Source organism: Aristolochia californica, unplaced genomic scaffold, assembly GCF_029961685.1.
Source record: "Aristolochia californica isolate CCGP_79_NKW_82.1479 unplaced genomic scaffold, dmAriCali1.0.hap1 SCAF_9, whole genome shotgun sequence".
In the NCBI taxonomy this organism is placed as follows: domain Eukaryota; kingdom Viridiplantae; phylum Streptophyta; class Magnoliopsida; order Piperales; family Aristolochiaceae; genus Aristolochia; species Aristolochia californica.
Window position 1 is genome coordinate 22,100,358 of NW_027182290.1, and position 16,027 is coordinate 22,116,384.

General features: G+C 34.8%; 1 protein-coding gene across 1 annotated transcript; it reads right to left on the reverse strand.

The window, feature by feature from the left end:
* Positions 1-7,593: 7,593 nt before the first annotated feature.
* Positions 7,594-8,343, reverse strand: LOC137940651 (uncharacterized). Its single transcript, XM_068785802.1, has 2 exons — positions 8,211-8,343; positions 7,594-8,114 (listed from the first exon to the last, which is right to left on the reverse strand). Exons 1-2 carry the CDS (start codon positions 8,341-8,343, stop codon positions 7,594-7,596), a joined length of 654 nt encoding a protein of 217 aa, XP_068641903.1.
* Positions 8,344-16,027: the final 7,684 nt, after the last annotated feature.

Below are 16,027 nucleotides of genomic sequence, written 5' to 3' on the forward strand. Positions count from 1 at the left end.
AATTATATCCCTGTGTTAGAATCCTCAACAAGAGTGAGTTTAAAAAATTCTTATCTGTTAAAGATAGGGTGAGGTTTGGATGGACATTAAAATAAACGAGTCTCCTAGTGAGACTTGTTTCCACTATACCCATTAAGGAGGGTTTCCAATCCAAACAGTGACCATCTCGAAGAATGGCCTGTAAACATGTGTTATCCCCTATAAGGTCAAGGGTTTGAACACAATTTGTATGCATCCAATATGCATGTAATTTTTCTCAGTATTGGCCAGATACTTATTGAGATCTATTAACTCTAATAATTTTAGAGTGGAATCTTGATTTTCAAGATTAATGGTTTGTTCCATGGTTTTAATTCCCATGGTACTAGAAAGGGTGAAAGTTCATTTCTTGTAAATTGAAGTTGGTTTAATGGACGAAATTGTCCAATCATTTAATTATTGTTTAACTTTATATTCAACCAGAGAAGCATTTTTAACTGATCCAGTAATCCTACTACTGGATGCCATGTTTTTAACGAATTAAAAATTAAAAAACAAAATTTAAAACACAATTAAGTAAACTAAATTACACTTCAACTAAGAGTGGTAAAAGAGAACCAGAAGGAGGACTATCATAGTATGAAGAAAACATATTATAAATTGATTATATGGTAATCATGAATGAAGTAAACTGTTATTCATAATATCATAATTAATTTACTATTCAACATCTTCTTGATCTGATACACGTCTGTCAACGACTTATGAGTATAGCGACCTTCAACGCCTATCCCCGACAACACGGCCTTGACTCAATGCGACTTGGGTGACATCCCATATCATAACAAGAACGAAGATGAATAATAAAATCATTATAGTATTGCGATGTAAGTTAACTCCCCTGATGATTAAGATATAAAAAATTTATAATATTTTACTCCGTACCTGGATATTCAAGGTTTAGCGTTTCATGGCACTGATACCAAATACAACGGAAAAATAAACAGAAGGTAAATAAACCTAAAAAGGGCCAAATAACTTTATTATAAACACTTACAATAAAACTTCAGGTAATGTAAACACGCAAGCAGGCAACCTTGAAGACAAAGGAGAAAGCTCCGGATAACAAGATATGCCTTAACAAACTAAAATAAATCCTTATATAGGAGGAAACTAATGTGGATTTTAAAAATTTTGAAATCCACCACTAAGAAAGAGATTAAACTCTATGATTGAGGTGGCTGAGCTGAGTCATCTCTATTATTGAGATTGCTTTGAATGTTGTCTCCATAATTGAGATGATCTTGACTTTGTAATCCATTATCTCCATGATTGAGATGTGAAAGAGACCTTGATGGGCTTGATCCCAAAAAATATTTCTTTGTCGGAGAGCTTTAACTCTTATCAAATGAAGGTGGCTACATTCGGCATCTCATGGTTGTGAATTTATGGAAAATGGCTTACCAAAGATATTGCAGGTGCCTTGATTGATGTGACAAATAGGCCAGCTGTGGGCCGGAGGATAAGATTTCCTCTGTTGCTTTTGGATGAACTTGGCCAACGAATCTTCAATTGATGTGTCTGTCATAGTCATATCCTAAAACATATTATTTGCATTTAGATTTTGCTTCAAAGATACGAAACATGACAACAATATATTTATCATCTTCCAGAGGTTGATTATCTGGTAATGACTCATTAGCATTATGATCATGCTCTTTTGTATTTTCATCTTCTTCGGCAGCAGATGGTTCGGAGATAGACATATTGTCTTCTGCTGGGTGAGAGGAAGTGCCTTCATTGCATTGAGTAACCAGAGAATCCTTCATTGATTCCAGTAATTTTTTCATTATATCTTTTTCAAAAAATTTTGGATAAATACTCCTTAATTGAGTTTTGAATGTGCCAAATAAATTGGTGGTGTCATAATGGACTTCCAGTATTTTATGTAACCCAAGATTATTCTCATTCTAGATAATAATAGACGTAATTTCTGGAACTTTAGTATCAATAATGGGGAAATTTTTCCACCAACTAACATAAAAAGTTCGTAATAATATTGGAAGGCCTTTATCATTAAAGCCTGTAGTGTAATCCCATCTCCATATCCATGGTATCGAAAAAACCATAAAGAAGATGAAGACATCATTATGATGAGGGAGTTTTTGATACCCCAGACCTTTCAGCTCAGGACTGGTTTTAGTCCATTTTGTAAAATGAACCTTAATGGGTTCTGGTAAGATATCAAGGGGTGGCCCAAATTTGTTCCACTATGCATATACCCAACTGGGTAGAGGTAATGACCTCTTGTAGACATTCTTTTCCCACTGGAAAAACCAGAAATGTCGATGGGAGGGATTTTGGTAATAAAAGGTATTACACCAAGAATCCATATAATCCCAATAATTAAAATCCATATCATTAGGAAGATTGGCCGCTTTAGCCAAATCAAACTTTCCCCATGTGGAGGGAGGCATGAATCTTTGAATACATTTACTATACGATCTTGGGCTATACCATTTAGCCACATTTGCTAGCTGCAATTGAATTGAGATGAACTAAAATAGATTCAAATGAATACCATCATTTTCCTACACAAATGGGACAGTAGGCTTCTCCAAGACATTTATGTAACATCTCCCACGAAACCAAGGTACCATCTAAGTCCTTTTTATTGAGGATCAAAATTGTGTCCTTTTGAGGAGGAGTAATATACTCTGGTTTTGCTTCAAGTGTCTCTTTATACGACACTGGGGCCTTACCCTTCTTGTTTGAGGAATATCCTCTATCTTGATTTTTGCGGCCTTGGCCTCTGGATTGATTTCCACGTCCTCTGATTGGGAGTGGGTTGCCCCTTCCGGGGTTATACATGATTTTGACCCTAGAGAAATTCACGGGTTAGAAAATCAGGTAGGAAGTTTAATTCTCCTTTGATATGTTCAATATCAAAATCAAAGGCGCTTAATTCCACCTGCCATCTGGCAAAGATTTGTTTGGAAGTAAGATTCTTCACATCGTTCTTAAGAATTGATTTGGCAGCAGAACAATCAACTCTTAAAAGAAATTTTTGATTTAATAAATCATCTTGAAATTTATGAATGCACTTAATTATTGCCAAAATTTCTTGTTTCACAGTGGAATAATTATTCTGTGTATCATGCCAGTTACCAGAGGTAAATCTTAAAAATTCTTCTTTACCTGTTGCGTTAACTTGTTTTAATATGCCACCATAGCCTATATGGGGGGCATCTGTCTATACAACCTTTAGATAAGAAGGATTAGTCAGGTTAAGATTTACTTTTGATTAATTGGATTGCCTGAGTATGTTTAGGAGTCCAAGGCTAAGGATTCTTTCTGAGTCTTTTTATGCAATATTGCTGAATCTTGTGCAAGATGAGGATAATAATCAACAATATAATTGAGACTTCCTAGAAATCTCTAAAGTTGAGTTTTCTCCAATAAATCATTAGGAAATTTGAAAGCAAACTCAATACTTCGTGCAATGGGAACTATTTTTCCCTTGTGAATATTGTGACCTAAGAATCTAACAGAGGTCTAAAACAATTTCATTTTCGGTGCCGATATCACCAACCCATGTTTTCTAATAACTGTTTTGAAAATATTTAAATGCTTAAAACAAGCATCAATAGATTCTGACTAAACAAGGATATCATCAATATAAACAATGGTAAATTCAGAATAAGAAGCAATGATATCATTCATGATATTCTGAAATTTAGATGGAGCATTTTTCAAACCAAAAGGCATAACATTCCATTCAAAGTGACCAAAAGGGACAGTGAAAGCAGTCATATATTTATCCTTTTCATTGATTTGAATTTGCCAATATCCAGTTTTCAAAACAAATTTGGAAAATATTTTATCAAAAAACAATATGTCAAATAAATCTTTTTTGTATGGGATAGGATAGTGAATCTTTCTTAAACAATCATTGAGTGGTTTATAATTAACCACTAATCTGGGAACATGTGGTTCCTTCTCTGCATTTTTATAGACATAAAAAGCAGTACAACTCCATGGGGAGTAAGATTTTCTAATTAATTTCTTTTCCAAAAGAGTTTGGATTTCCTTTTTGCATAGGTCCAGTAAAGCATGTTTCATTTGACTAGGCCTTGATTTTTTAGGAATGGTTCTTTCATTGAACCCATCAATATATGGTAAAGACAAAATATATTTATGCCTTTAATCTCTTTACCACCGTCATCTAGGTTCTTTGATGTAGGCCAAACTTCACGCCTACAAGAGGTGGATGAAAAAATCCTTTAAGGATGATTCCTCATTAAAAGGAATCCACCTATCAGACACCCAAATTCCTCATGGTGTCTATACCAAAAGGGAGCATGAGCGAACTTCTCCCACTCCCAGTGAAATGACTGGTTTCAATCTGTGATTATGATTTTTACACCCACAAAGAGACCACGATCCACCACCATTTGTTGTGGATAGAGCAGCCATTAAAGCTGAATTCTTTCAGCCCAATAATTTAGGTTTCAAAAGATAGTTTTATGAAACCTATGGGGAAGCAAATAAGGTTATTATGTCTTTTGTTGATTGGTTCATGCGATTTAGATTGAAGCACGCGGAGAAACGACCATTAGTTTCGTCCACTGATTCCACTCTTTCTACCCTAACGAAAGAATGGTTGCTTCAATCTGGCACAACAATTAGATCAGTACATCCTCCCACTAATCCGATAAAGCTTGAGTTTCCAAGCTCCTCAGGAAAATCACCTGATTATGTTGAAGCAGTTGCTTTTGTCAATCTTGAAGCCAATCTAAATCCTACGGGTCAAATTAGGAGACAAAACAATTTTACCAATTTAAATCTCAAAACAATTGGCCAACAACTAATTCGTATTGAAGATTTATGGGAGAAAGGTAATCCAGAGAAATATTGTCAAAATCCTTATGACTTATCTTCTCAAAAATTACCTTTATTGATTAACAATAAACCGCTCATCAAACCACCCGTTCCTTTTAGGAACTTTAAATTGGATAATAATTCTGAAGTTGTTGATGAATTATTATTTAGGCTTGGAAAATTGAATCTTTCTGAAGATCAATTAAAACAACCCAAAGAAGCAAAAGCTGCGGAGATTCTGAAAAGTATTAAAATGTTAGAATCTCATCTGGATGAAGAGGATTATTCATTAACAAATGTTGAAGATTTAACTCCTTTAGCATATTCTGATTCTGATATTGGTCAACACTCTAATCTCCAGGATTTAGGTTTAACCAATGTCAATCAGACTGAAGCAATTCTTCAGGAAATGATTCAAGACCCGAGTATAGAAAAATTGGATTATGAGAAAAATTCTACTCGGAAATGGGATCTACCTTACAAACTCTATTACCATAGGCGTACACCTCAGGCCCTATTGTTTGAAGAGAATGAGTATTTAGATCAAAAAGCTTATGATGGAAAATTCATTTATGAATAGAATATAGATGGATTAATTGATTATCAAATATTGGAACATTGTCGCTGCATGCTTATGTATTGTACAATCTATCGGCAACATAAAAATTCCAATAAAAGAATTATAGAAATGCTTACTATAGGGTTTTCTAGAACCCTCAAAGGTTGGTGGGATAATATCCTAACCTTGAACAACATCACGAAATTTATAATTCAAAGAAGGTAATCAAAATTGTGTCCTTTTCAGGAAGGGTAATATACTCTGGTTCTGCTTCAAGTGTCTCTTTATACGACACTAGGGCCAGCCCTTCTTCTCTGAGGAATTTCTTCTATCTTGATTTTTGCGGCCTCGGCCTCTGGATTGATTTCCACGTCCTCTGATTGGGAGTGGGTTGCCCCTTCTGGGGTTATACATGATTTTGACCCTGAAGAAATTCACGGGTTAGAAAATCAGGAAAGGAGTTTAATTCTCCTTTGATATGTTCAACTTCAAAATCAAAGGCGCTTAATTCCGCTTGCCATCTGGCAAAAAATTGTTTGGAAGTAAGATTCTTCACATCCTTCTTAAGAAATGATTTGGCAGCAGAACAATCAACTCTTAAAAAAAATTTCTGATTTAATAAATCATCTTGAAATTTATGAATGCACTTAATTATTGCCTTACAGTGGAATAATTAATCTGTACATCATGCCAGTTACCAGAGGTAAATCTTACAAGTTCTTCTTTACCTACTGGGTTAACTTGTTTTAATATGCCACCATAGCCTATATGAGTGTTATGGTCCCTAGCCATGGATCTAGTAACTCGTCGAGTTGAATATGAATCCAGCACTATTTGAAGGTTTCTTATCATGTTTTTGTGAAAAGAACTCTCTTATATTTCTTCTTTCACATTAGGATTGAAAAGGATTTTGCTTTTCTCAATTATAGATGCAACCAACAAGTTAAAGGATTGTTTAAGCACTCAGATATGAATCCCCTCTTTTATGATTCAAGACAAGAGGGTTTTACTTGCTGTAACGACTCAAGACAACCCCTTTCCCTTTACTGAATTCATTCCGCTTGAAAAGGAGTTTCCTTTTCTTAATTATGAACAAACCCAGCTAGTCAAGGAAGCTCCTTGAGGCCCCAATGTGGGATCCCCATTCTTATGGCTCACGTCAAGGTAGGCTTTTTCAATTTCATGCAGCACTGGTTCCTTACGTAAAAGAGAAACATAAATCTAATCTCAATGCTTGGAATTCCTTACATAAAAGAGAAACATAAATCTAATCTCAATGCTTGGAATAAGATTAGCAAATACCTCTGGACGTAAACACCCAACCAGCAACAAGAACTCGTCCTCCTTCCTGGGTAGACTCACATCAAGACCTCTCCTTTTTTGGAATTTTTGTGAAAGAGATGATCTTCTCTTGCAGCTCAGAAGAGAAAGGTAATTCGTCTTCCTTTTCCTTCCAAGATCTCCCCAAAGACTCCCCAATGGATGCAGCAAACCCCCAAGAGAGTTCAAGCCCAGAACCCTAGAATAGAGAGCCTAGAATGAACCTAAATTACCGTAGTTTATGCTAATTCCGAACTTGCTTTATTTCTCCATCCTTACCCCTTAAATAGGGTAATTAACATCAACATAGGTTAGGGTTATAAAACCCAATTCTACCCTACCTTTAAGTCTTATTACAAATCAATAAAATTCGAAATTAAAAGCAACATAAATAATAAAAGTAAAGTAGATGACTTATTGTTATTGAGTCCATAACATCTGCCCCCCCTTGGAGATCGAGCTGGTCCTCAAGCTCGGAAGCTGGGTAGACCTAGTGGAAGTTTTCGAGCTGCTCCCGTTCTACGTAGTTATGGCCGATTGCTGCCCAGTAATGGCATGCAGGGAGATGTTCGGTGGTTCTTCCTCTATCATATCCTTTGTCACCTCAATATCCTGATCTTCAACCTTATCGATAAAAAATAATCTTTTGCACTGATGCCCAACCCGATATGGTTCATCACAGTTGTAACACAGATTCTTAGCCCGCCGTTCAGCCATCTCAGCACTTGTCAATTTTTTTATATAAGAAGGTGTAGGATGACTAGATCTCGGATCCCCAGTTAAAGAATACCCGGGTTTTTTCTCAGAGGAATGCGCTCCCCCGACCATGGAGGTTGTCTGTGTTGTGCTTGCTGTCACAGTTCTAAAGCACGAGCTATATTCATAGCGTTGGATAAGTCAACAGATGCATAGAGCTCCACCTCAAGCTTTAAGGCCTCAGTCAGTCCTACTGTAAACAACGCAACTTGCTGATCCACTTGTACCATACTACTAGCTTGTGCTAATTTTTCTTGGAACAATTTTTGATATTGCTCCACGGCCCTAGTTTGGCGTAGTAAAACCAAATCTCCCAAAGGGTTATTGTAAGCCGGAGGACTAAAACGGAGAGAACAGAGTCGCTTAAATTCATCCCAATCTACCACATCGCTATCAACCTCAACTAGCTGGTACCAAAGTTGTGCTTCCCCTAGTAAGTGGAAAACAGCTACGTTGACTCGGTCATAGGTTGGGACTCGTTGATGGCTAAAATTCTTTTTGCATCGATACAACCATATCAAAGGGTCTTCTGACCCATTATAAGTAGGGAATTCAATTTTAGTATACCTCGAAACAGTGTCTCCCCCCTGGTAGAAGTGTCCCCCTGGAATGAGGGGTCCTTTTTGTCCCGAGAAACTCGTGTGTCTAGTAAACTCATCTCCCCCTCTGATCTGCGAATGGTCTCCCGGAATTGGGTTCTTGCCAGTGCTCAGACCAGTCTCCATGCTATCCATCCTTCCTTTCAAGGTTTCCAAACTGAGAGTGAACTTCTCCTCCAATGCAGAAAATTTCTTGGCAGTAGTTAGACCACTCTCCATGCTATCCATCCTTCCCTTCAAGGTCTCCATATCGATATCAATTTTTGAGAACCTCTCTAGGACAGTATCAAATTTTCTTTCAAGCAATTCAAAGTATTCATTGGTGCTTCTCTCTGCCGAGTTACCCTACTCTAATACCAAGTTGTTATGGTCCCTAGCCATGGATCTAGTAACTCAGCAAGTTGAATATGAATCCAACACTATTTGAGGGTTTCTTATCACGTTTTTGTGAAAAGAACTCTCTCATACTTCTCCTTTCACGTTAGGATTGAAAAGGATTTTGCTTTTCTCAATTATAGATGCAACCAGCAAGTTAAAGAACTGTTTAGGCACTCAGATATGAAACCCCTCTTTTATGATTCAAGACAAGAGGGTTTTACTTGCTGTAATGACTCAAGACAACCCCTTTCCCTTTACTGAATTCATTCCCCTTGAAAAGGAGTTTCCCTTTCTTAATTATGAACGAACCCAACTAGTCAAGGAAGCTCCTTGAGGCCCCAATGTGGGATCCCCTTTCGTATGGCTCACGTCAAGGTAGGGTTTCCAATTTCATGCAGCACTGGTTCCTTACCTAAAAGAGAAACATAAATCTAATCTCAATGCTTAGAATAAGATTAGCAAATACCTCTGGACGTCAACACCCAACCAGCAACAAGAACTCGTCCTCCTTCCTAGGTAGACTCACGTCAAGACCTCTCCTTTTTTGAAATTTTCATGAAAGAGATGATCTTCTCTTGCAGCTCGGAAGAGAAAGGTAATTCGTCTTCCTTTTTCTTCCAAGATCTCCTCAAAGACTCCCCAATGGATGCAACAAACCCCTAAGAGAGTTTAAGCCAAGAACTCTAGAATAGAGAGCCTAGAAAGAACCTAAATTACCCTAGTTTATGCTAATTCGGAACTTGCTTTATTTCTCCATCCTTACCCCTTAAATAGGGTAATTAACATCAACATATGTTAGGGTTATAAAACCCAATTCTACCCCTACCTTTAAGTCTTATTACAAATCAATAAAATTCGAAATTAAAAGCAACATAAATAATAAAAGTAAAGTAGATGACTCAGTGTTATTCAGTCCATAGCAATGGGAGGCATCTGTCTCTACAACCTTCGGATAAGAAGGATTATTCAGGTTAAGACAAGGGAGTTGTTTAACCTTACTTTTGATTAATTGGATTGCCTGAGTATGTTTAGGAGTCCAAGGCTCAAGATTCTTTCTGAGTCTTTTATACAATATTGCTGAATCTTGTGTAAGATGAGGATAATAATCAGCAATATAATTGAGACTTCCTAAAAATCTCTGAAGTTGAGTTTTCTCCAATAATTCATTAGGAAATTTGGAAGCAAACTCAATACTTCGTGCAATGGGAACTATTTTTCCCTTGTGAATATTGTGACCTAAGAATCTAACAAAGGTCTGAAACAATTTCATTTTCGGTGCTGATATCACCAACCCATGTTTTCTAATAACTGTTTTGAAAACATTTAAATGCTTAAAATGAGCATCAATAGATTCTGAATAAACAAGGATATCATTAATATAAACAATGGTAAATTCAGAATAAGAAGCAAAGATATCATTCATGATATTCTGAAATTCAGATGGAGCATTTTTCAAACCATAAGGCATAACATTCCATTCAAAGTGACCAAAAGGGACAGTGAATGCAGTCTTATATTTATCCTTTTCATTGATTTGAATTTGCCAATATCCAGATTTCAAATCAAATTTGGAAAAGATTTTAGCAGAAAACAATCTACCTAATAAATCTTTTTTGTTTGGGATAGGATAGCGAATCCATCTCAGACAATCATTGAGTGGTTCATAATTAACCACTAATCTGGGAACACCTCGTTCCTTCTCTGTATTTTTATTGACATAAAAAGTAGTACAACTCCATGGGGAGTAAGATTTTCTAATTAATATCTTTTCCAAAAGAGTTTGGATTTCCTTTTTGCATAAGTCCAGTAAAGCATGTTTCATTTGACTAAGCTTTGCTTTTGTAGGAATGGTTCTTTCATTGAACCCATCAATATATGCTAAAGACACAATATATTTATGTCGATCCCAAAAAGTTGTAGGAATGTCACTACAAATTCTTGGGTAAATACTTTCTGAAGAGAACTAATTTTCTCTTTAATAACCATAGTTTCCAGCTGCTGTTTAAGAGTTAAAATTTTTTTTTCTTTTTGCAGGAAACTAAGGTGATGTTCCTTGACATTTCTCAATTCTGAAATCTCAGTTATAAAAAAAATTTGAGGTAGAGATTTGAAAGAGAAATATATAGGTTTATTGTTAACCTCACGAAGTATTCCATGGTTGTCAATGCCTTTAATTGGCATAATTTTTTCAAAAAAGGGAGTGCCTAAGATGACCTGTTGAGTCATATTCTTGACTAACAAAAAGTTAGTAAGAATGCATTGATCATTAGTGCATATGGAGGCATTATTTAATTTATACTTAATTTTCATTTTTTCTCCATTGGCATTGGCCAATGTTTGAGTGGTTTTCTCAAAGTATTGGCTTGGAATTGACCGTTCTATGATGCAGTTTAAATCTGCTCCAGTATCAATCAGAGCTATCAATTTGGGAATGACAAAATTCTAATCAATAACCAAATTAATGACAGTATGCCATCTTTGATGGATGACTTTGGTGATTTTATTAAGAAAAGGATCCTCAGATTTCTTTTCTTTAGGCAAACCAGTTTGTTCACATTTTTTATCAAGATTTTTATAAAGGGATTTAATTCTTTTAATTCAAGCTTGATTTCATTAATTTCTCCTTGTAATGAGGAGATGGATATGGGTTTTTTGAAGAATTAGATTATTCATAACGCCCAATAATTTCCATCAAAGAATAAGGTTTGACTCCTTGAATGGGAGGTATCTTTGAAGTACTTTGAATTTTTTCAAGATATTCTTTAATTAAATATCTTTTGGTAAGAGGATCTTCCTCTTGATCAATGTTCTTAAACATAATTTTTTTATCAGAAGTAAGGACATTAATCTGATGCATTTGTGCCACAGATTGTAAGTGTGAACAGGTACCATCTTGGACTGCCTCTAATTGACTATATGATGATGAGTCATATTTAATATCATCCCCTGTATCAGAATTTAAGAGAATTTTGGCCAATTGAAGTCTTAATCCTTCATCAATATTCAATTGGTTAAGTTTCTCTTTTGTTTTTCATCTGTTAGAATAGTGGCCTAATTTACCACACTTATAACAGACATTTTTCTTTTTGTCTAGAGGATTCCTTCTAGGAGTTGGTCTCTGACGAGGAGGTCTCCTAGGTTCCAGACGAGTCTTATGATGAGACTGTCGTTTTGGATATCTCCTACTTTGGTGTGAATAATGTTCCTGTTTCTTAGAATGAGAGACTTTACCTTTTCCCTTCCTTTGAGTGGAAGGTGATGGTCCTATGTCACAAGCAAATTGTTCACAGAATTCACCAAGCTCACGCTTACTAGTAAGATTTTGTTTTTTAAGCTAAGCTTGAAGCTTTAAATCATTACATAGGGTCAATCCTTCATGGATGATAGCACTGGTAAGGAGACATAATGTATATTGATGGTAGTTTATAATTCCTACCTCATTACCTAACGTTTTTCTTACCTTGTTGGCAAATAGAGTCAGTAATCCATCAATGAATTTAGCTTTCCAATAATCATTATTGGCATCTGGTCTTTGCATCACCTTAGTGAAGAAAACATCTTTATACCAGCGAAACTGGCTAAGTGTTCTACATCTAAGATTTTTCAAAACCTCTGTTCCCATATCTGATTGAGAAGTCAAATTTCCAATGAAATGATGAACAATACAGGAAATCAAAGTATAAACTACATCGTCCTCACCTAGATAGGCTTGGCTAGATTAAGTTTTGATAACCTTCTTTGAATTATAAATTTCCTGATGTTGTTCAGGGGTTAGGATATTATCCCACCAACCTTTGAGGGTTCCAAAAAACCCTGCAGTAAGCATTTCTACAATTCCTTGATCTAAATTTTTATGCTACCGACAGATTGTACAATACATAAGCATGCGGTGACAATGTTCCAATATCTGATATTTAGATAATCCATCTATATTCTATTCATAAATGGATTTGCCATCATAAGCTTTTTGATCTAAATACACATTTTCTTCATACTATTGGTCCTGAGGTGTAGGCCTATGGTAATAGAGTTTGTTAGGTAGATCCCGTTTCCGAGTAGACTTTTTCTCATAATCCAATTTTTGTGTACTCGGGTCTTGAATCATTTCCTGAAGAATTGCTTCGCTCTGATTGACATTCGTTAAACCTAAATCCAAGAGATTAGAGTATTGACCAATATCAGAATCAGAATATGCTGAAGGAGTTAAAGCTTCAACATTTGTGGATGAATAATCCTCATCATCCGGATGAGATTCTAACATTTGACTACATTTCAGAATCTCAACAGCTTTTGCTTCTTTGGCTTATTTTAGTTGATCATCAGAAAGATTCAATTTTCCAAGCCTAAATAAAAATTCATCAACAACTTCAGAATTATTATCCAATTTAAAGTTCCAAATAGGAACGGGTGGTTTGATGAGTGATTTATTGTTCATCAATAAAGGTAATTTGCAAGAAGATAAGTCATAAGAATTTTGACAATATTTCTCTGGATTACCTTTCTCCAATAAATCTTCAATACGAATTAGCTGTTGCAATTGTTTTGAGATTTAAATTGGTAAAAAAAATTTGTCTCCTTATTTGACCCATAGGTTTTAGATTGGCTTCAGGATTGACAAAAGCAACTGCATCAACATAATCAGGTGATTTTTCTGAGGAGCTTGGAAATTCAAGCTTTATCGGATCAGTGGGAGGATGTACTGATATGATTGTTGTGCCAGATTGAAGCTGCCATTCTTTTGTTAGGGTAGAAAGAGTGGAATCTATGGAAGAAACAAATGGTCGTTTCTCCGCGTGCTTCAATCTAAATCGCTTGAACCAATCAACAAAAGACATAATAACCTTATTTCTTTCCAAATAAAGATAAAAGTGCGTTGAGAATTCCATGCGTTCGGCTTCCCCATAGGTTTCATAAAACCATCTTTTGAAACCTAAATTATTGGGGTGAAAGAATTCAGCTTTAATGGCTGCTCTGTCCACCACAAATGGTTGTGGATCGTGGTCAATTTGTGTGGGTGTAAAAATCATAATCACATATTGAAACCAGTCATTTCACTGGGAGTGGGAGAAGTTCACTCATGCTCCCTTTTGGTATAGACACCATGAGCAATTTGGGTGTCTGATAGATGGATTCCTTTTAATGAGGAATCATCCTTAAAGGATTGTTTTTCATCCACCTCTGGTAGGCGTGAGGTTTGGCCTACATCAGAGAACCTGGATGACGGTGGTAAAGAGACTCGGTAGGGAGTCTTCGGTTTAAAATTAATAACCATGTCTCCATCTATGGATTGAAGAACTTGATCAATATCTTGATTAATCAGGAGTCTGGGGGGAACAGCCTATGGAATGGTCCAGTTAGCTGGGAAATGAATTTCCTCCCAATCGATCATTCTTGGAGTGGCAACATTTGCACTCATGAGATCTGTCTCGATTAAGACTGTCTTACCCTTATCTGGTAAGTGTAATACCTTAGGGACTAAGGTATTCATAATTTTGAAATGAATCCTTGCAATAACTGTAATAGTTTCAGTTCCAAGAATGAAATTATATCCCTGTGTTAGAATCCTCAACTGGAGTGATTTTAACAAACTCCTATATGTTAAAGATAGGGTGAGGTTTGGATGGACATTAAAATAAATGGGTCCCCTATTGAGACTCGTTTCCACTATACCCATTAATGAGGGTTTCTAATCCAAACAACGACAATCTCGAAGAATGGCCTGTAAACATGTGTTCATCCCTAATAAGGTCAAGGGTTTGAACGCAATCTGTATCCATCCAATATGCATATATTTTTTCTCAGTATCGGCCAGATACTTATTGAGATCTGTTAACTCTAATAATTTAAGAGTGGAATCTTGATTTTCAAGATTAATGGTTTGTTCCATGGTTTTTATTCCCATGGTACTTGAAAGGGTGAAAGTTCCTTTCTTGTAAATTAAAGTTGGTTTAATGGACGGAATTGTCTAATCATTTAATTGTTGTTGAACTTTATATTCAGCCAAAGAAGCATTTTTAACTGATCCAGTAATCCTACTACTGTATGCCATGTTTTTAACAAATTAAAAATTAAAATTCAAAATTTAAAACACAATTAAGTAAACTTTTGTTAAAAATTAAAATTCAAAATTTAAAACACAATTAAGTAAACTAAAAGTAAACTAAATTACACTTCAACTAAGAGTGGTAAAAGAGAACCAAAAGGTGGAATATCCTAGTATGAAGTAAACATATTATAAACTGATTATATGGTAATCATGAACGAAATAAACTGTTATTCATAATATCATAATTAATTTACCATTCATCATCTTCTTGATCCGATACACGTCTGTCAACGAATTATGAGTATAGCGGTTCAACGCCTATCCCCGGCAACACGACCTTGAATCAACGTGACTTGGGTGACGTTGAAATGATTTGAAATGATTTGTTTCTTCTTTCCTTCTTTCTCTCTTAATTTTAACTTCCTACTTCATCTTTCTTTTTTTTCTATCTTCTTTCGTTACTATTTTTTTGTTTCTATCTTTCTTCTTTCATTCTAATTCTTTCTTTCTTTATTTCTTGCTTACTTATTTCTCTCTTAATTTATTTTTTCTTCTGATTTTCTTCTTTATTATTTCTTTCTATGTACATGATTTCCTCATTCATTCCTTCTAGTTTCTTTCTTTCTTTCTTTCATTCTCTTTCTTCTTTCTTTATTTCTTCATTTTCTCTTTCGTTCTATATTGTTTGTTTCTTTCATTGTTTATGTTTCTTTCATTCTTTCTTCATTTCTTTAACATTCTTTCATTCTTTCTTTATTTATTTAACATTCTTTCATTCTTTCTAATTTCTTTATGTGTTTCTTCTTTTTTCTTTCTTTCATTCTTCCTTTCTTCTTTCTTTCTTTCTTTCATTTTTATTTCTTTTTTCTTTGTTTTTTTCTTTCATTTTTCTATATTTATTTCTTGTTTCTTTCTTCTTATTTCTATGTTGTTCCTCTTTCTTCTTCTTTCCTTTTCTTATTTATTTCAATATGCTTAGTTTCTTTATGTATTCCTTCTTGTTACTTTCTTTCATGTTTCTTTCTTTCTTTCTTGTTTCTTTTTTTCTTTGTTCTCTCTTTCGTTCTTTTTTCCTTGTTTCTTTCTTCATTTATTCAACTTTCTTTCATTATTTCGATTTTTTTCTTTCTTTCTCATTTTTTCCATGTTCCTTGCTTTCTTCTTCTTTCTTTCATTCTTTCTGTCTTCTTTCTTTCTTTATTTCTTTTTGTTTCTTTCTTCTTTCTATCTTTATTTCTTGTTTCTTTCTTTATTCTTTCTTTCTTCTTCTTTTTGTCTTTCTTATTTCTTTCATTGTGGCTGATTTCTTTATTAATTCTTTCTTGTTTCTTTCTTTCTTATTTCTTTCTTTTTTTCTTTTTATTTCTTCTTTCTTTCTTTGTTTGTTCTCTCTTTTGTTCTTATTTCTTTCTTTCTTTCATCGTATATGTTTCTTTCATTTTTTTTCCCTGTTTTTTTCTTCATTTCTTCAACTTTCTTTCATTCTTTCTTTTTTCTTATTTCTTTTTT